This window comes from Polypterus senegalus, chromosome 8, assembly GCF_016835505.1.
Source record: "Polypterus senegalus isolate Bchr_013 chromosome 8, ASM1683550v1, whole genome shotgun sequence".
Taxonomy (NCBI): domain Eukaryota; kingdom Metazoa; phylum Chordata; class Cladistia; order Polypteriformes; family Polypteridae; genus Polypterus; species Polypterus senegalus.
Window position 1 is genome coordinate 65,746,083 of NC_053161.1, and position 21,931 is coordinate 65,768,013.

General features: G+C 37.6%; 1 protein-coding gene across 1 annotated transcript in view; it reads right to left on the minus strand.

The window, feature by feature from the left end:
• Nucleotides 1–21,931, minus strand: part of cog5 (component of oligomeric golgi complex 5) — a 565,478-nt gene that overhangs the window by 24,462 nt on the left and 519,085 nt on the right. Inside the window, exons 19-21 of the mRNA XM_039761193.1 lie at nt 6,390–6,466; nt 2,978–3,104; nt 1,057–1,136 (exon numbers count right to left, since the gene is read on the minus strand). Of these exons, the coding sequence (XP_039617127.1) occupies nt 1,057–1,136; nt 2,978–3,104; nt 6,390–6,466 (284 nt within the window). The remainder of the gene's footprint in view (nt 1–1,056; nt 1,137–2,977; nt 3,105–6,389; nt 6,467–21,931) is intronic.

Here is a 21,931-nt window from a genome sequence, read left to right on the forward strand (position 1 = left end):
CAAACCACATACAGAAATGTTGAGAAATGAATAGAAGGACCCTTTGTGGTCAACGATGAAACACCCCGATCTTACACTTTAAGAGGCATACTCTCAGTATTATTGCTATTTGTTTGAAACTGGGGACACATTAACTTTGATAAAATGTAATAAATGTTAATCAAATATTACAAAATGAACATTACTACAAATATTTACAGGCCTAAACACAGTAGACATGTGATCTGAGAAACTGAAGAGAAGATATGGCCATATAGTAAACCACCTGGGAGTAAAATGCAACACAATCAGATGAAAGTCACCTGGTACGTCTACTCCCTCAGTGACACTGAAGCACACCAATGCACGCTCTTAGTGTAACTTGCCACCAAGGTGAATCATTGCCCTTTCTCTAGTATGCAAAGTAGCATATAAATGTCATGTACTCTTCCAGTGGCCAGATAGTAGCCATTGTGCCCACTGAGCTGTGTCTTTTAAACAAACCACAAAAACTTCTGCAAATGTGCCAATGCACATACGCAGCTGCTGTTAACTCGCCATCATGATTTTAATTGGCAAGAAACTGTTTCTGCTTAATGAAAGAAGTCCATGACATACCCACAGCATGTTTATTGCTAACATTTTGGTTTGCTTGAAAGTTTGCAGGGTGAAACGCAACCAAACCAAGTAACTAACTGAAACAATGAAGCTAATCATCATCCAACACAGCACAAGTAAAAAGTACTGTGACAGTGAAAAACATCTTTAGATTGATTTAGATTTCATACAAATGGGATACTAGAATTTTGCATTCTACAGGTATGTTAATCTGTTTGAACAGTTGGAAAAACTTACATTAGCTGACATGGACCATGCAATCTCTGCTTCAACTGTATGCTTGGTTTTTTATTCTGAATATGTGCCTACCGCGCAACTATACATTGCATCTGTATTTGTTTACATATCTTTTTCATGAAGTATTTTTTAGTTTGATAAAATCCGAATGATTTTCAGGAAGCCAAAAGAATATAAAGGTTTATCCACTAAACCTTTTTTTTAATAAGACAGAGACTTTACCTTATAAGAAGCAGTCGATCTTTCTCAGAAGGATGATCATCAAGCCATTGGGAGTAGCGGGCAATGGACCATTCTGCTCTCTGGGATTAATATATTAAAATAACACAAGACTTAGGGTAAAGTAGTCAGCTGTCAAAACATGCAAAGTCATACATGTTAACTTAGATTATGGAAACGAAAAAATTTAATAACAAGGCAGAAAAGCATGTTTTACTATTTATTTTTAATTTTTCTCTAATTTAAATGATTACATTACAAAGAATGAATAATAAGTCATCCAACAATATCATACCATAATCTATCATTCAAATCAAATTGTTTAATTTTTAGTTTCCCAACTAATTTCAGGTTACAAGAGTCCATGCTGGAAATTATGATGGTCAATGTTAAGTGAGACAAAAAAGAACAAAGTAAAATAAAAGCCCCACTGTCTTTCTCAGGCTGCCTTAATTGCACACTTACCCACTTCAAAGGACACCAAAAGCAGAGCCTAACCCACAACAAGATATGAACACAAGATGCTTGACAAGTGAGAAGAGGACATTAAGTCCAGCAAGCCTCTCTGGTTCATAATAGGCAAGCTGTCCCAAAATCTTGTCCAGATACTTTATCACTTCCCATCCTTGAAATGTTTCTCCTACCAGTTGAGACTTTGCCAGGAAATCAGCTCCTGACTACAGACTCAACTAAGGCAGCTTTAACCCTTCCGTTGAAGTCTATTCTGTGAAATGTTCTTCATGGTCTGGAGTGATTCTAGTTTTGCTACAGGGACACTAGGTGGGAGTTCCATCTACAGGGCTTGTTGTCCCTGTAACCTTGAGGCTTCTGTTGCTGTTAAAAGGCCATACTCTCAGGCAGTGCCCATGAAGTCTAATTTGTTGAAGTTTGGTGGTCATGAGATCTTTGAACATCCTGCCACACTCCATGGTAACTGGCACACTGTCAAGGATTAAGATTTGCCCCTCCTTTTGTAAAAGGGAACTGCTTGCTGAAAGCTTGTCCATACTGTCTGTGAAAACAGTGAGACGGCCTGGTATACTCTACACCCTCTGTGAACTATGACAAATTCCTGTAACACAGGACACTTTTAGGTATTTATATGGCTCCATGCTATGATACAGAGTTTTGTGTATCTTCAAACATAGATGTTTTACCAGATACGTTCACCCCTCCCCCATCCCTCAAACCCCCATGCAGAAGCTTTGCTCTAAACTGACTGCTAGAATTTTGGAATAATATCTGGCACACACTTCATTTGTTCTGAAAGAAACTGGACCACTCCAGCTATTGCTTTTGTTCCAGAGTACACATTCTTTTTCTTATTTTCATGAATGTATTCATAAATGTATCTATGTACCAAATTTCTGAAACTAACACTGAGCACAAAGCAGAAACCAAACTTGAACTGAACCCCGGGTCATTGCAGAGCTCACTCACTTCTGAAAAAAAAAAAAAACGGCACAGGAGTACTTGAAGAAAAGCCCATGCATACACGGAGAGAACATGCAATCTAAACAAACAGAATAATAATAAGAACATTTCTAATTCTGTCAGGTAGCAGTTCTAACCAAAGCATCACCATGCTCGCCTTCCTTAATGCACAGTTCTCTTATTACGTCTCTAGTTCATGTACTTTGTTTAATTCTTTTTCCACATTGTCTTCATACTGGTTAAGGTTACAAAAACATGGAGTCTAGCCCTGCAAAAACAGATGTAAATGGAGTAACTCATTGAATGGGATGGCAGTGCATTGCAGGACATTTTAAAGCACACTCACTCAAAACACTTACAATGTATAAAAAAAATAAATGGAAACTTCTGCTTATAATGGACCCTAAAATTTACACCATACCATGTCATGCCACACTACTGGAACATCATAGTAGCTAAATAAATAGATAAAAAACGTATTTTACATTACCTGATGTGGAGATTTCAATTCCATTGGAGCCCGAGTGAAAAGGAAGTGCAAGATGGTACTGTATGGAATAATATCCCCAATTGTCTGGCTCCCAGCTATGTGCTCACTAGTCTGGAAAAGCATTGGTCTAAAACAAGACAAAAAACACACAGACGTTTCTGTAAGTATGTGTTTTTTAATACCCACCATAGTACATTCTTTATAAAAGCTGTAACATCTGAAAACTTTCAAAGACAGAGTAAAGCAGCTGATGTAATCTCTGAAGCTGACCACGTTACCACCCAAGCATATGGCAAGTGAAGAAGCACGAGAGAAAGCAGTGCAGTGAAAAGGCCAAATGATTAGACATGGCGCTCTCAGTTATGAAATACCTTTACTTCTGAACATTTCACTAGTCACACTTTAATCTTCTTCTATATAAAAAGTAGATTATAATGCAGCACCACAACACTCACACCTTTCCACAGCTCTGCAATGAAACCAACTTCCTATTTGTAATCTTGTAATCCACACAGCTAATTAGACATACGGAACATGAAAGTCAAGTATGTACTGTATACATGTACATATGTGTATAACTATCTTAAAGAGACAGTGGAGACCATGAGTCGAGGGTTTGAAAACACTTTTCCCTGACAATCTGTAATTTTTTAAAAATATATTTAGTCTATCAGTCCATCCTTGGATGAAATACAAGACATTTTTACCCTAATAGACACATCTTTGGGATGATGGCCTTCAGAAACCACCATAGACAGAATTGGGAAAAGCCACACAGATACAGAGTGGGTCAGGAATTGAGCTCAAGTTTCAGAATCCATGAAGGCGCTGCACTATCTTGGCATTCCAATGACAGTAAATATTTTTATTTAGGAAAACGTGTTGTTGAGGCATCAGGCAGCTACAAGGCTTTCCAGAACCACTCAGGAAGCTAACAGTTCTGCTGCACAACCATGCCACTGATGTTTGCAGTTTAAACAATCGAGCATTTATGGAAAGTAATTTATAATGTTGTCAAGTCAGAGCACCACAGCAAGGCTGAAATGCTCATTACAGGATGCCAGGTTTTGTAAATGCAGCAACCACTCTTAATTTGCCACACTTTAAGATATTAGAGTTTTTCAGAACTACTGCTTGACATTTATTTACAATTAATAATACTTTGTTGATTATTTTTGACAGTTGAAAAAAATACACTGAGAAAAACGTTTTTCGTTTTCTCATCATCAACCTAGATATGAAATCAAGCAGGCAGTGTAACAAAATATGCCAAGATAAATGATGCATTCACTCAATAAATGAGGAATGATTACTATAAAATGTCACAGGCATAATTTTGCTCTTTTGGGATATCTGTGTTTGTTACTATAAACAAAACAAATGAGCAGAAAGTTCTACATAACAATAATTATGCTAAATCCATGATTTTGTTATTACGTACTTCTAGAAGGATTTATAATTTTTCATTTCATATATTACATAAAAAAACTATATACCCTAGTTAAGTTTCTGAATCCAGAATCCAGTTATCCAGTTCAGCATCATGGGGAGTCTCACAGCAAAATTCAGATCTGATTCAGATCTGCAAAGGTGAATTGCTGGGTAGATTTATAGTTATAGTGAACAACGTGGAGTCACCAATAAACCCAAACAGCACGCCAAGGTATGGTACAAGGGTAGAGATAGAGTACAAATCACACACCTACAGATATGACAGCATGGGCAGCAGAAGGTCAACTGGCTTTAAAATGCAGAGCCTTGGGCACTAAGTCACAGTGCCTGGCCTCCTGATTTTGGAAAATGAAGAAACACCTTAAGATAAATGTGTTATTAGCTCATACATATCCGGTATGAAGAGCATGCTATATAATTAACACAAGATCTATCTGTTCCTTCAAATTTAAATGGAAACCAGGAATATGTAAAGGAAAATCAAAATAGTCCTGGGAAAAGCACACTAACCCCACAAACACAGTGACCTGGCTCAGAATTAAGCTCCATTTGTTGAAGCTGTGAGGCAGTAGTGCTATCCAGACCACTCTGTATTATTTGTGAAAAATTTTGGGATCACACTAGTATACCTGTAAGGATAACACTTTACAAATACAATTTTTAATACATTAGAAGAAGTATAAATAAATGCATCATTATACGAGACGCGTCAAGATCTATTTACATAGACAATAAAAAAGAAAACATGTGAAGGTGATTTAAATACATAATCCTCAATATCAACTGCCTCTGGTAAAATGAAATGATAATTTAACATATGTCACTGAATCAAATGACTAGAACATTATTTTCTAGGTAATTAAAGTAATGCAAAATTTGAAATAATGACGAGTAATATTAAATGCAATGATAGATGACGGATAAGCTCAATTAAAACTGAATGTCACAGGTTATCTGCCTTCATCTAAATTACACTAAAGAAAAGCATAGGTTTTGGAAAAGGAAGAAATGTTTTAAAATAAATGTGTTTCTGGTATAAGCTGTATGTGACATAATTTATACAAAACCTGTCTACAAGAATGATGTTCATGACAAAAAAAAAATGTGACCAATTCAAACATACTGCTGATTCTGCTGCCCATAAAATGAGATCAGACAGCCATTAAAGTTAAAATAATTAAGATGAAAAATACATACAGATAATAAGAGCTAATGATGTGAACAATAATGGCAATATGAGACGATAGTCATTTCCAAGGAAGAATATGCAAAAGTTTCTTACAGGTACTAATTATAGTGTCATTAAAAGCTCTCCGAAACACCATTTACAGGAGCAGTTAATCAGCGACTAGTGTATTCATATATGCGAACAAAAAAGTAAAATGTGGTGCACAGCCAAGGATTCTGCTATCACACACTGCGTTTTGCAAGTACAGACACAGCAAGAAATGTTTACACTCTCAGCAATCTGTTCATGTCTCTTCCACTAAGCAAAAAAACTCCTAATTTCTCCTTTTCTCAGTGCACACACTGCTGCAGGAGGGCCCCAATCAAAGAAATCGGATTTTGTTTGTTACACCAGTTAGCTGAGCCCTGATACACTTTTACTGAAGCAAGGACCACAGTGTTTGCAGCATTACTCATTTCTCCCTAAACACAACACTGACACTTTCAAAATTCACAAGCCCCACAGGTCTTCCTGATTTTTAGCACCTGCTCCCACAGAAAATGATGAAAGGTGAGCCCTGGAAGACATGGAAGTATGCATACTTCTGAGACAAATAACTCCTGCCATTGCCACAATCTTAGCAAACTCATCTGTTGAAGTAAGCTTTGTTTTCTTGAACTAGTTGAAGAAGATCAAGTGAGCTAAGTCAGCACGTCAAGAACTTGCAAATATTGCCTTGCTAAAGTGTCCATATAACCTTTCAGGTTACTACATGGAATAACTAATACTCACCTGAAGGATCGCAGCAGTCTATAAGGTCTTCCCAGATCAGACACTCTTCTGCACAGAGGGGCCACTGCCAGCTCCATCTGTAAAATATAAAGAGACAGAAATGGTTAACTTTTTCATTTCATTTATTTATCCATCTCTACAGTGAATTCACTGTTCATGCAATATTAAAATGTACTTATACCCCCACAGTTCACATTATTCCATTCCCCAAGTGCTCAATGTATTAAGCTCTCTACATAAATATAATACTACAGTCTGTCACATCCAATATCAAACATAAATCACAACATTAAACATTAGAGGAGTTGAGTCACTACTTCATTTAGTGGCAAAAACAATCAGTATGGTAATTTTACTCAAAAATGTTTTATACTGTAAAAAGAGTCATGTCAAGACTGCATATATTCAAGTTTTTTCATGTTCTCTGTCCTCAGTTCTTGAGTTGCCAGACTTTTCCTTCTTTTTATCTTTATGTTCTTGTCCACTTTCAGGCTGATCTGCCCCGGTGATTTTTCAACGGTAGAACAAGCCTATAAGTAGACTATTGCAATCATAGCGCATTAAAGCACATCACAGCTTCAAAAAGTTCAGTATGCTCAAAGAAAGGCTTAAGAGACCGAATTTTTATTATGGCATATATATTTAAAGTGCTCAATAATTCAACTGATCTTTCAAGCAGACATGAAATCAAGCCCACTGTACAGATATCACATATGAATCTGGTAAGAAAAGCTTCATCCTGTACAAAGCAAGTTCCCAGAAATAAAATATTTGCTAATGAGATTATATACAAATATGACTAACAGCTTGGCTCTTGTATCCTTCAGGGTAGAGCTTCACATCTTGAGCTCTCTTGTATTCTGTTATGTTCCTTGCTTTTTTTTTTTCCATTCTTGTGTGAAATGCTAATCTAACAGCCCAGTGTAAGTGAGAGTTAATAACACCAAGATATGCAGATTTGATTTATTTATTTGTCTGGAGTGTAATTAACTGCCAAACAGCAAATAGGTCTGTAACTGGAGTTGCCTTGGAATTACCATTACAGTGTCTGTGAGAAAATGTTTAACCCACGTATAATCTATGTTATGTATAAACATTTTTAATAACTATGGGTGGCAGATCTTTCAGCGGGATAGCCCCTAAAATTTGGAATGCTCTTCCACTCAGCCTTCATGAGGAGAAAACTATTATTCATTTCAAACTCCTGTTAAAAAACACATCTCTTCAAAGGGTATTACTTATTTTCTTGTATGTAATTTCTATCGTCTTGTTACTGTGTTCATTGAATTGTAAAGTGCCCTCGAGTGCAAGAAAGTTGCTACATAAATAAAACTTATTAATTAAAAGCATATCAGAAAATACAACACATTTGAAGACTTTCATTTTTTGTGAGCAATACCATGGTAATACACAGTTCTGTATCAGTGGGGTATTGTTTTATAATATATGCCTTCTGTCTGAACTACATGGAGTTTATGAGGTTCACCTTTACCTTCACATACATTCTACATTCCAACTTGTCATATGTTAGCTATTTCATATTACTGGAGCCTCTGATTCTGGCAATCTTGTTGTGCCCCACACTAACCTGCACCCTATAGATGACAGGGCCATTAGGTGAATAGCGCCCAGACTTTGGAATGGCCTCCTGAAATTAATTAGATCAGCTGACTCCATTCATTCTTTTAAAAAACAATAAAAACTCATCTATTCAGGAAGGTGTTTAACGTAACCTGACATTCTGCCCCTTCTTTCAGCCTTCCTCTCTGTCCAAATGCTCAGGATAATTTGTGTGTGTGTGCTATATCACAAATGATGTTATCTGCTAGGCCTTCTTTTAGTATTGAATGTAGTATACTCTGGTTTATTCTTTCTTTTACTTTATTTAAAGCTTTTGTATATGCTGTGGTCATTTTTTATTATTCTATGCAGAGACTATTTGTATTATGTTGTTTTAAGCACCCTGAGCATGGGAAAGGAGCTATATAAATACAATGTATTACTATTAAGTTTGCAGATGATACCAAGATAGGTGGATTAGCAGATAATTTGGAATCCGTTATATCATTACAGAAGGACTTGGATAGCATACAGGCTTGGGCAGATTTGTGGCAGATGAAATTTAATGTCAGTAAATGTAAAGTATTACACATAGGAAGTAAAAATGTTAGGTTTTAATACACAATGGGCGGTCGGAAAATCGAGAGTACACCTTATGAGAAGGATTTAGGAGTCATAGTGGACTCCAAGCTATCAACTTCCCAACAGTGTTCAGAAGCCATTAAGAAGGCTAACAGAATGTTAGGTTATATAGCACGATCTGTGGAGTACGAGTCCAAGGAGGTTATGCTCAACCTTTATAATGCACTGGTGAGGCCTCATCTTGAGTACTGTGTGCAGTTTTGGTCTCCAGGCTACAAAAAGGACATAGCAGCACTAGAAAAGGTCCAGAGAAGAGCGACTAGGCTGATTCCAGGTCTACAGGGGTTGAAGTATGAGGAAAGATTAAAAGAGCTGAGCCTTTACAGTTTAAGCAAAAGAAGATTAAGAGGTGACATGATAGAAGTGTTTAAAATTATAAAGGGAATTAGTACAATGGATTGAGACTTGTATTTTAAAATGAGTTCATCAAGAACACGGGGACACAATTGGAAACTTGTTAAGGGTAAATTTCACACAAACATTAGGAAGTTTTTCTTTATACAAGAACGACAGACACTTGGAATAAGCTACCAAGTAGTGCGGTAGACAGTAAGACGATAGGGACTTTTAAAACTCGACTCAATGTTTTTTTGGAAGAAATAAGTGGATAGGACTGGCGAGCTTTGTTGGGCTGAATGGCCTGTTCTTGTCTAGAGTGTGCTAATATTCTATTATTATTTATTCCAGGTCATCTCAATGACTTTTAGTTGGACTGAGTTCTGGTGCCTGGGTAAACCACTGCATTATGCTGATTTCATCACCAGGCTGCTGAAATCATTCCAGAACTTTCCTAGCATTGTGTTATTGATTAGTATCCTGTTGAATTGAAACTTCAAATGGAAACATTGCTGTCATGAAGAGATGCACTTGACTGTCAGCAATGCTGAAACATATGTTTACATTATGTTGCTCTACGTATGTCAGGAGACCCAATGTGCACTAGGCAAACAACACCTCATGTCAATATATCTTTGTCTTATGATCAGTGTAAAAACACTGACAGGAATGTAACTCAGCTGGATTGATCTCTGATATGCCTTATTGGCGACTGTCAATGGCTACAGGATCGTAAATGCATAGATATACAGTATGTTTGGTGGTGGACTATTTTTGATACACCTGTGACACTGTTGTGTGTAAAATCTCAGCAAGGATTATTTACTCATGCAGACACACAGTGTCCACTACGTGCCACCTTCATCACTCCTTACATCTGTAGTCTTGAACATTATCTCTGTGAACTACATGCAGACACTCACAATAACTGAGCAGACAAATACACCGAAGGTCAAGCATACCCAGTAAAGGGGCTCCACAGTGTACATTAGAAGTTAAGTTTGACATTAGATAACGACAAAGTATACAGTCCTAGCTCTGTTCCTAGGTTTGCTGTTATCATAAGGAATACTCTTTAAATGTATGAGGTGTGCTCAGTATAATAGCTTGCATCATAAAGATACATTGCTTTTGTTATCTAAGAAGCAGCAAATCTTAAATGTGTTCAGTGCTACACCACTTTGCAAAAGCCAGTGACAAGATATTATTTTCTTAACGAGGTAAAATTTCAGGAAATAAAATTGTAGATCGATTTTAATATGGTTTCTTATACCCCACTTAATTTGTTAAACAGCTGCGTCAGCAACAAGAAAACAGTTAAATCTACAGTGAAAAAGTGTTTGAAATATCATTCTCTGACCTTTGGATATTACTCATTAGTTTTTGGCACCAACCAAGTTGGCTGTGAGCCTTTAAAAACAAAGAAGTGCAGAGGAACTGCAGGCACTGATGGATCTGATAAACATTTTGAACACTACACAAGACACACTGCATATTTCTGGGGATCATTTCAAGTATAAAAATAAAAAAGTATTCTTATATAAAAATATTAGCCTATAATACTAATAACTTAATACTAATAATCTGTTCTGATTAACATTGCCTGTATATATCATACCTCATCTTTTGTGACATGTGACATATGATACAATGTACACAATGAAAACAATTCTGTTAAATAACATATAATAAAGATACATTTTCCATTTAATCCATTTGTAGATTCCTATTAGAATTTTAGACAAGGAATGGAACTGGGCTATTCAATTTGTTAAAAGCACTCCTACATTTAGCTAAAATTGTACATGGACATATATTACAATTACATTTTTCTAAAATGTAAAATGTTTTTCAGGATAAAATCCGAATTGTGAAAGCTGTCAACAGGTGCACCAGCTGGGGATAGTGCCATGCAAGAGAAAATCTACTTTTGTATTCGATTCATCATCATGAACTGGAAAGTCTTCTCTCTTTGAGAAACAGTTTTTCAGAATTAAGCAAATATTTCTTAATGTTATGTAGTTGTTGTTTCAATATGCATGAAAATTACATTGTTTTTTTCGCCATATACTGTAGTACTCTGATGCAGGAAGAAAGTTTGGTGGTTTCTTATTAGTGTGATTAATATTTACTTATTTATTTTTTCTTATTGGACCAAAATTACTGTTCTGCTGTACTGCTTATGTGGGTGTATATTTGACTGAACTGTTTGTTGCTATGTGTGTTTTGTTCCACTAAATATAGTAAAATAAAACAAATAATTTATTTGTTGAAAAAAACTTTACACTCAGCTCTCCATATCCATATCCATGAGTTCCATAACTGCAGATTGAAAATATTGAGGGAAAAAAATGTTAAAAAGTGCAAAAAGCAAAACTTGAATTTTTCAAATACTGAACACTGAATACTGAATCCACACATAGGAAGTGATCTTTAGACATACCCTGCTGTAGCCTCCAGCCACACAAGTTAAATAAAATGGCTCACTGGAGTAAACTTTTACCTCCTATATGGTAGACAGTTACTGAGCCACCACACTGCTCTGCTCACACCAAGCATCCTTGCTCTACTCTATAGATTGATTGACCTCATTCTTTGCCAATCACCGACTTTATAAAAGTAAAGCTCTTTCTCACTCTCTTTTCCTACCTCCTACCTTCTGAGCGCTACTAATTGCAAAGGTGGGAAGTGGTTTCCATCTTTTAACTTCCTACAGTACTGTAGTGTTAAAAACAAAACACAAAAGATAAATACATATTCCTAAAAATAAAGACACTCAAACAATGAAGACTAAACAATCAATAACCAGAAAGTGAAACTGAAATTGCACTTTCTTAAACCGTTGCTAACCCCAAAACCAAAAAAAGTGAGTCCATCCATCAGCCTGTAGACACCTGGCCATAGCACCAGCTTTAAACTAAGGTTTGGTTATCTACAGTACACACATGCAACAAGCTGTACTGGCTAGAAACAGCTTGAGCACACAGACTGCCTGTAGCTAATCAGTACACTGTAAATTAAATACTACAGTTTCAACTGAATCAACTGTTATTATTGACAGGGACACAGAGCAGCAAGTGATGGCGACAGCTCAATAGCTCGAATTTGGATATAAGTAGCTTCTATTTAGTCGCCAGAAATATCTTTGTTAGGAATGGAAGTTGAATTTAGTCTTTAAATTTCTATGGTAAAGAAAAAGTTATGCAATGATGACTACATTTAACTATATAAAGTCAAAACTTGTATATATAAAGTAATTCGCGAATATATAAAGTCAAAACTTGATAATATAAAGTCACTGTCGGAATATATAAAGTCAAAACTTGAATATATAGCCTAAAGTCATTCCCAAATATATAAAGTCAAAACCTGAGTATATAAAGATGGCATTGGAATATTTTGGAATATATACTGCTCAAAAGAATTAAAGGAACACTTTTTAATCAGAGTATAGCATAAAGTCAATGAAACTTATGGGATATTAGTCTGGTCAGTTAAGTAGCAGAGGGGGTTGTTAATCAGTTTCAGCTGCTGTGGTGTTAATGAAATTAACAACAGATGCACTAGAGGGGCAACAATGAGATGACCCCCAAAACAGGAATGGTTTAACAGGTGGAGGCCACTGACATTTTTCCCTCCTCATTTTTTCTGACTGTTTCTTCACTAGTTTTGCATTTGGCTACAGTCAGTGTCACTACTGGTAGCATGAGGCGATACCTGGACCCTACAGAGGTTGCACAGGTAGTCCAACTTCTCCAGGATGGCACATCAATACGTGTCATTGCCAGAAGGTTTGCTGTGTCTCCCTGCACAGTCTCAAGGGCATGGAGGAGATTCTAGGAGACAAGCAGTTACTCTAGGAGAGCTGGAGAGGGCCATAGAAGGCCCATAACCCATCAGCAGGACCAGTATCTGCTCCTTTGGGCAAGGAGGAACAGGATGAGCACTGCCAGAGCCCTACAAAATGACCTCCAGCAGGCCACTGGTGTGAATGTCTCTGACCAAACAACCAGAAAGACTTTATGAGGGTGACCCAAGGGCCCCATGTCCTCTAATGGGCCCTGAGCTCACTGCCCAGCAGCATGCAGCTCGATTGGCATTCGCCATAGAATACCAGAATTGGCAGATGCACCACTGGTGCCCTGTGCTTTTTACAGATGACAGCAGGTTCACCCTGAGCACGTGACAGAAGTGAAAGGGTCTGGAGAAGCCATGGAGAACATTATGCTGCCTGTAACATCATTCAGCATGAGCAGTTTGGTGGTGGGTTAATGATTGTCTGGAGAGGCATATCCATGGAGCGTCACACAGACCGCTACAGGCTTGACAAAGGCACCTTGGCTGCCATTAGGTATCAGGATGAAATCCTTGGACCCATTGTCAGACCCTATGCTGGTACAGTGGCTCCTGGTGCACGACAATTCCTGGCCTCATGTGGTGAGAGTATGCAGGCAGTTCCTGGAGGATGAAGGAATTGATACCATTGACTGGCCACCACACTTTCCTGACCTAAATCCAATAGAACACCTCTGGGACATTATGTTTTGGTCCATCCAATGCCACCAGGTTGCACCTCAGACTGTCCAGGAGCTCAGTGATGCCCTGGTCCAGATCTGGGAGGAGATCCCCCACAACAACATCTGTCATCTCATTAGAAGCATGCACCGATGTTGTCAGGCATGTATACAAGAACACAGGGGCCATACAAAGTGCTGCGTACAATTTTGAGTTGCTGCAATTAAATTTTGGCAAAATGGACTAGCCGGCCACATCATTTTTTCACTCTGATTTTTGGGGCGTCTTTGAATTCAGGGCTCTGTAGATTGATCATTTTCATTTCCATCAAACGATGTGGCATCCTTTCATTCCTAACACATTACCCAGTCTATATCAGTATAGATATCCAGGAGGATTTCTTTTTCCCATTGAGATCTGATGTGTTTTCAAAGTGTTCCTTTAATTTTTTTGAGCAGTTTATAAAGTCAGCGCTGGAATATATAAAGTCAGCGCTGGAATCTATTAAGTCAAACCTTGAATATATAAAGTCAGTGTCGAAATATAGGCTATAAAGTAAGCGCTGCAATATATAAAGTCAAAACTTCAATATATAAAGTCAGCGTCGGAATATACAAAGTCAGTGCTGGAATATCCATCCATTTCCCAACACGTTGAATCCGACCACAGGGTCACAGGGGTCTGCTGGAGACAATCCCAGCCAACACTGGGCGCAAGGCAGGAACTAATCCTGGGCAGGGCACATGCATCATTTTCAAAACATTAACCGAACAGTGTTTTTTTAATTTATTTTTCTGAATACGTTTTTGTTAACTTAGTTCAGTTCAGAGTCGTTTCAATCAATAGATTTTGACTTTGACTTTATATATTCAGTAGTGAGTTTATATACGAGGTGTGGCAGAAAAGTAATGAGACTGATTTTTTATTTACCAAAGTTTTTCTTTTTTTCAAACATCAATGTTATCCCCTTCAAAGTAGTTCCCTTGGGCAGCTACACACCGATGGAGACGTTGTTCCCACTGTTGGTAGCAGCTGGAAGTCTTCAACCGGTATGGTCTTCAGCATGTCTGTTACACTCTTTTGGATGTTTTCTAAGTCCCGAAATGACGTCCTTTGAGGACATTTTTCAGTTTAGGAAAAAGGAAAAAGTCACACGGACTGAGGTCAGGTGAATAAGGGGGCTGGGGAACCACAGGAATGCGTTTTGAGGTCAAAAATTCTGTTATGGAGAGGGCAGTGTGACATGGGGCGTTGTCATGATGGAGCATCCATTTGTCTGCAATGTCTGGTCTCACGCGAATGACCCTTTTTCTGAGCCTTTCAAGGACGTCTTTATAAAAAACTTGGTTGACAGTTTGTCCTTGGGGAACAAATTCTTTGTGGACGATTCCCCTTTTGTCAAAAAAACAAATCAGCATTGATTTGATCTTTCATTTGCTCATTCAAGCTTTCTTTGGTCGAGGAGAGTTTGCAGTGTAACACTCCTGACTTGGCCTCTGGGTCTCAGGATCGTATTAAAAAATCCATGATTCATCACCTGTGATCACACGACTAAAGAAATCTTGCTCATTAGCGATTCTGTCAAGAAGATCAAGACACTTGTTTTTTCGATTGTCCTTCTGCTCAATTGTGAGGTTTTTCGGCACCATTTTGGCACAGACCTTTCGCATGTGCAAATGTTCAGTCAAAATTTGATGAACGGTAAATCTGTTCAAATTTAATTGTTCACTCAACATTCTTAATGTTAAACGATGGTCTGATTTCACAAGAGTGTTCACACGTTCGATGTTTTCATTGGTTTTCAAAGTTGAAGGCCTCCCTGAACAGTGTTCATCTTCAACGTGTTTTCTGCCTTCCAAAATTGATTTGTGCCAGCGCAAAACTTGAGCTCGGGATAAAGAATGTTCCCCATAGGCCTGTTTTAACTTTTCAAATGTCACACTTGCCGATTCTCCAAGCTTAACACAAAATTTAATGGCACAACGTTGCTCCAAATTCCGCTGTTCCATTTTGCGTGACGCACAACCAAAAACACAACTTCGCTAATAGCAGTCACAAAAATCACGTAGTTAACGGAAGGAGTTGAAACTCGCACTGAGCTATGGGAGGGTACTGATACACGTGCTCTATCAAGGACTACAGTGCAGCGTTGCCAGATCGCTTGCAGTGTTGCCAGTCTCATTACTTTTCTGCCACACCTCGTATATAAGCCTAAAAGTGCAATGATTGTATGTGACTTTTTGTCATGCTTTAAATCAGCTTATTTTAAAACCTACATATATATGTTTGGTATCATTATTTTCATAATTTATCAAACTTTAATGTGATGTTGTTAGATTTTCACATTCTTATTCCATTTTTAAATTATAAACTAAAATTTCAAGAAAGTCGTGGTTTTTATTTTTGATCGATTAAACTTTCTTTCACAGGAACAAACTATTAAAAAAAATATCTATTCGTAACACCAATGTTTGCATTTAGGTGATTTAGTCAGCTGAAAGTCTAGTTACGATGACACATTGCATACCAATTTAGTTTTCATGTGATTTTTCCTGTTATTTAAATAAGTTATTTTTTTAAAAAGTTTTTTTTTATCTACAAGAATGTCAGTTAAAACGAATACTCATCAAGCATAGTGGGCCTCATTTTAACGGGCATACTCCAATCGGTAAGAGAGTAAATATTTTATTCTCATTTCATGATTTTTACTCCGTTAAATAATAAATAATTTTTCTTTTACATATTTATAGAATTTTGTGATTTTGACTCCAATAAATAATACTTTTTCAGATTTTAGTAATATTCTGGCCGCAACCAGGGTTTGGGCACCAAAGGCGCTAGTATTTTATATATCAATATATAGTACACTTGAGATTATAATGAAGAAAATACTGGTATAAAAGTATTGTACTCAAACAGGCTTTATTGAGGCTTTATTGAGCACTTTAAGGAAAAACAGCGACTCAGAGCTCTTCATGACAAAACACAGACAGGTCTGTGACAGGAAATTAATACAAACCTATATGTGTGGGCTATGGTGTCCAAAAAGGCTGAAGTCACACCATGAGATGGCAAGATGAATGTACAGTATGTTTGCTCTAAGGGTAAGCACGTTTGACTTTATTTCTTAAAATAACATACTATAATTATGATAATAAAAATGGTTTTAATCATAGTTTTATTTGTTTTATAATCCATTTCACACATGGTGCCATTTTTAGCATAGATCCATCACTTAGCACCCCCAAAAATTCCAGAGATGGCACTGGCAGCTATTATGCATTAATTAATAAGATTCTGTAATGAACACACCATATTTGCTATTGATGCATTAATATGGGTTGTATAAAAACAAACTTGAATTTTATATTATCTGGGATAAGTGACTTGACACTTTCCTTTCTGTTTCCTGCTATAATGTGAATACTATCTTAACTTTGTTAAGTATTCTAAGACAGTACCCTCCAGAATTTGTTTCTGTAATTGTTGTCAGTCTCAGCCTGTTACAAGGCAGTACAATGACGACATTAGCCAACCACACAGTGAGTAGCGATGAAAACACTGATACAAACATTCTTTTATGTTGAGGGGTTACATTTTAGAAAGCCTCAACATTCTTTAAACCACTTTTACATTAGCAGCCCTCAAACCCATTGTGACAAAGCTCAGAATAAGCCTTTAACAAGGTTTGTTGCGATATCACTACCCTTGGACTGAAAAGTGAAAGAAGCCTTCTCCCTTAAACACATATCCCTTTAGCTTAGTAGGCTAAAGAAACATTGTTTTGAAGTTGGAGGACTGGACAGAATTTGGTCTTATGAACACAAACTAGAGGAGAATGCATTATATTTTTACTGCACAGATGTACAGTTAGGTCCATAAGTATTTCAACAATAACACAATTTTCATAATTTTTGCTCTACACGCTACCATAATGGTTTTAAAATAAAGAAATAATTAGATGATTGAAGTGCAGGTTTCAGCTTTAATTCAAAAGATTTAACAGAAATATCGTGTGAGACATTTAGGAATGACAGCCATTTTTATACAAGCAGTTCCCCGGGTTACGTACGAGATAGGGAATGTAGGTTTGTACTTAAGTTGAATTTGTATGTAAGTCAAAACAGGTACATAAATTTAATAAAAGCTATTGCTGACCGACTGTAACCAAGTGCTCTGCCAATGAATGATCGAGTTTCACCTCTCTCTGACCTTTTTATTATTTCTGCTTTATTTTCAATGGTGATGGTTTTTCTCTTCTTCACTACATCACCAGCACTTGCATCAGATTTGTGTTTCAGAGACATTGTTGAAAGGTGAAGACAAAAGATTAAGATGAGCTCTTCTGCACAGCACTGCACATGCTATCACAGCAGGAAGGCACCCCTTGTCAGCACATCTGGTGTACTGATGAGAGACAACTTCCTGCTATGTACGTAACAGTACAAGCAGGCTTGCTATTGAGAATGAATGGGGGCATCGACGGGCGGTTCATCACCAGCCCACCTCACAGTCACCTACACTACAGTATGCAGCCTGCAGCGTCCACTAACCGAGAACGAATACGGTGCGGCCAAAGGCGGGTAGTGAATCACCCACCACCAACCCCATTCAATAGGCAGCCACCCGAGGCACACTACAATGCTGCCCCCCACCACCCTGTTCACCCTCAATGGCTTCTGTTCAGTCACAATCAGGTCACCGCTTGCTGCATCACCAGCTGTCCACCGAGAACAAATGGGGCAGCCGTGTGGGCAGTGAAACACCCCCCTCTGCCCCATCCAGCATCCGTCCAGTCAGGAGCAGTAGCTGCGGCAGCATGGTGGGTGGGCAGCGAACCGCCCCATCAAGCCTCCATCCTGCACATGAGCGGTAGCTGTGGCCCCGGTGACTCTGGACCCCGGATCACTGCTTGCCACCCACTGAGAATGTGGTGCGGCCCTCACCGCCCTATTCATCAACCAGAGCTGCCCGAGGGACACTGCACTGCGCGAGCAGCAAAATCGCCCCCTCCAGCCACCGCTTTTAGTGTCACCAGGCCGAAGATGACGGAACGGCAGTTACTGAGGCGCCTGCGTCACGTCCCCCAGACAGATGAAGGACCAGCTGTGGGCCCGTTTGTAAGTCATATGTCGGATGTCCATAACCTTAGACATTTGACTGGCAAGCTGTTCCATACCCAGATGGGAGCAGTTCCCTAAACAGGTAGAAGGTCTGGAGTTGATTCCAAGTATGGAATGTGCATTCAGAAGCAGATACTGTGAACTCTCAATATAAGATCTAAAGAGCAGTCAATACAAGTAAAAACAGGCCATCATTAGGCAGAGATATTTTTAAGGTATATTTTTAAAAAGACAACATGCACTGGTGAGCTCAGCAACACTAGATGGTTTGGAAAACCACAGAAGACAACTGTGCTGGATAATTGCAGAATTCTTTCCTAAAGGAAGAAAAACCAATAAAAGTAATTTAGCCAAACCAAAAACTCTCTCTGGGAGGTAGACCTATCATTGCCAAAGTCTACAATCAAGAGAAAACTTCATGAAAGTAAAGACAGAGAGTTTACCACAAGGTGCAAACCACTGGTAAACCTCAAGCATTGGAAGGACACATTAGACTTTGCCAGAAAATATTTTTAAAAATCCAGTCCAGTTTAGGAACAGATTTCCTTGGACACATGAATTTAAGATCAATATGTACTAGAATGATGAATAAAGAACAATATGGAGAAGAGAAAGAATGCTCCTGATCTGTAGCATACCACTATATCTGTGAAACATGGTGGAGGCAGTGTTATGGCATGGACATGCGTGACTGCCAATGAAAGTGGTTCCATCCATCCATCCATTATCCAACCCGCTAATGGTTCACTGTTGTTTATTGATGATAGTGACTGCTGACAAAAGTTTAAAATTGATTTCTGAAATGTACAGGGCTATACGGTCTGCTCAGATTCAGACAAATGCTACAAAACTGATAGGACAACCCTTCACAGTACAGATGGGAAACAAGCCAAAACATACTGTGACAGCAAACCAAAAGCAATATTCGTCAATGACCAAGTGTATCATTTGACCTCAACCCAATTGGACATGCATTTCACTTGCTGAAGACCAATCTGATGGCAGAAGGTCCTACGAATAAGCAGCACCTGAAGGCAGCTTCAGTAAAGGTCTGGCAAAGTATCACTAGAGTGGAAACCCAGCACTCGGAGATGGCCATGGATTCCAGACTTCAGGGAGTCATTGACTGTAAAGGATTTTCAACCAAGTATATATGATTATGTTAGTTTGTCCAAGTACTTTCAGCCCCTGAAAATGGGTGGGCTATGTATACAAATGGTTTATATAATTTTTTTGTTAAATGCCATAAATTAAAACTGCATGTCTGCACTTCAACCACATCTTGACTGCTTCATTTCAAATCCATCGTGGTGGTACACAAATCCAAAATTATTAAAATCGTTTCACTGCCCAAATACTAATGGGCCTATGTGAATCGTGTGGGATTGTGATGCTGCCCACTTGTGAGTGACTCGTATATACTGTATAGTACATATGCATTCACATGTAAGTCATCACCAGAATATGCAGATATGAATAGATTAAATTAAGCACTTCTTCTGTTAGTTATTTTTATCTGAAGCCAGTATGCTTCTTACAAAAATATTACTTTTAATATTTACTTATGGACATAAATCATATAAAGACTCTTAAACATTGTTCTCTCCTTCACAAACAATTTTCTTAGTTATCTCCTAAACATGTATGCTAACAAAAACAGGTTTACTGAATATTATATTCTTTTTTATTACCACCTTTAATGGCTATCATTTTGTTTATGAATGCTTTCCAACTGCCTGAAAAGGGAGATATTACAGAATCCTTTTCCTAATCCATTTTCTGTTATGAAATCCTTCTGAGCACATTATTAATAGCTTTTTCCTATATTTCTTTATTATTGCAATGTATTAGTTCCTTTATTTTTCACAAAAACTCATAACATTCATATTTTTGTAGACTTCAACAGTTGCATTTGCTTCCCAAACTTTGATTTTCACTATCTGATTTTATTATATTGATATAGTTTATTTACAGCCTTGCTTAGGTTGTCGATCATTTCCTCATTTTCCAAAATCAATGGTTTTAAATCTTTTTGCAGCGTGGCCTCCTTTTGGCATATGCCCCTATAACATGACCTCCATTTTGCTTTAGGTTCCTCACCCTTATTAAAGGAAAAATTGTGACATCTTATTGAGATTGTGGAATTTCACACAATGCTCAGAATAGCTTGAAATAAAAATTCTGTAATTCGTGTAACTGCTGAAGGGGCAAGAGAGATGGGTATTGGCGGGGTAGTTAGATGTTTAAAATGTACCCCAGCATTATTAAAAGTTTTTCTCTAATATTCTTCAGAATGACCTTAATAACCATTATTCTAACCTCTCTGTCTATAGTAGGGATGTCAAGCTCAGTTTTACTGAGGGCCAAAAATAACACTTTATATACCTAATATAGGATGGAATATATCAAGAAACAACTTTTAACACATTTTCTTTACAAACTCAATTCAGCTCAAACTCAGTCATATACTCTGCCTTACGTATGTCTTGAAACTGTCTTCTCTCTTTATCAGCTTTTCTTTTCTTGGACATTGTAGCAGGTTAGGTAAGTTGTCAGCCATGGAACTGAAAACAGTATTGATTGGAAAAAATGATGTCAGCTATAGAGCGAGCTCTAGTGTTTCTGCTCCCCAAGGTGAAGCTGTAAATGCCCCCATCCCATCCCTGACCCACATTTTTATTAAAATGATGCCAAAGAAAACTAGAAGTTTAATACAGATATTAGGTAAATGAATCTAAATCTGACTTAGTATTTTAGCAACTGAGTGTACTTGATTTAGAAAATGTGAAAATGCAAATAATACATAAATTTAACTATATAACATAATTAGCAGGTTAATTGACTGATGGCAGCTCCATTTTACAAATAGAACACCAGCTTTAAAAAGTAAATAACAATTAATAAGTTTAAATTAAAAAGGACACAGTATGTCAGCTACAATGACAGCTACATTTTATAATTTTCATTAATTTCACAAGTTTTTTCACATTAAGACTAAGACAGAATAAAAATAATGACAGAAAAGAGGTATAACATGGAAATATCAACTTCCTTGGCATTAACCTTGAGTGTGATTCAGGCTTGGAATTCTATTCAATTACGGTTAAACCTGAGTCAGGCTTACGATGATGTGTAATGGTATGCTTTATAGTATTAAGCCAGAATAACTCTTAGGACAGTATAGTGCTGTCATCTAGATGATGAAATAACACCATGCTGTCAAAATACATGAATATTTCCATGCTTTCTGTCACTTTATGGTAAGTAATCAATATTCATTAGTGGCGTGGGGCCTCCACAGAAAAAAAGAATGGCAAACAAAAAGTCATGAAGGCAGTTTTAGAATCAACTGATACTGAACCATTG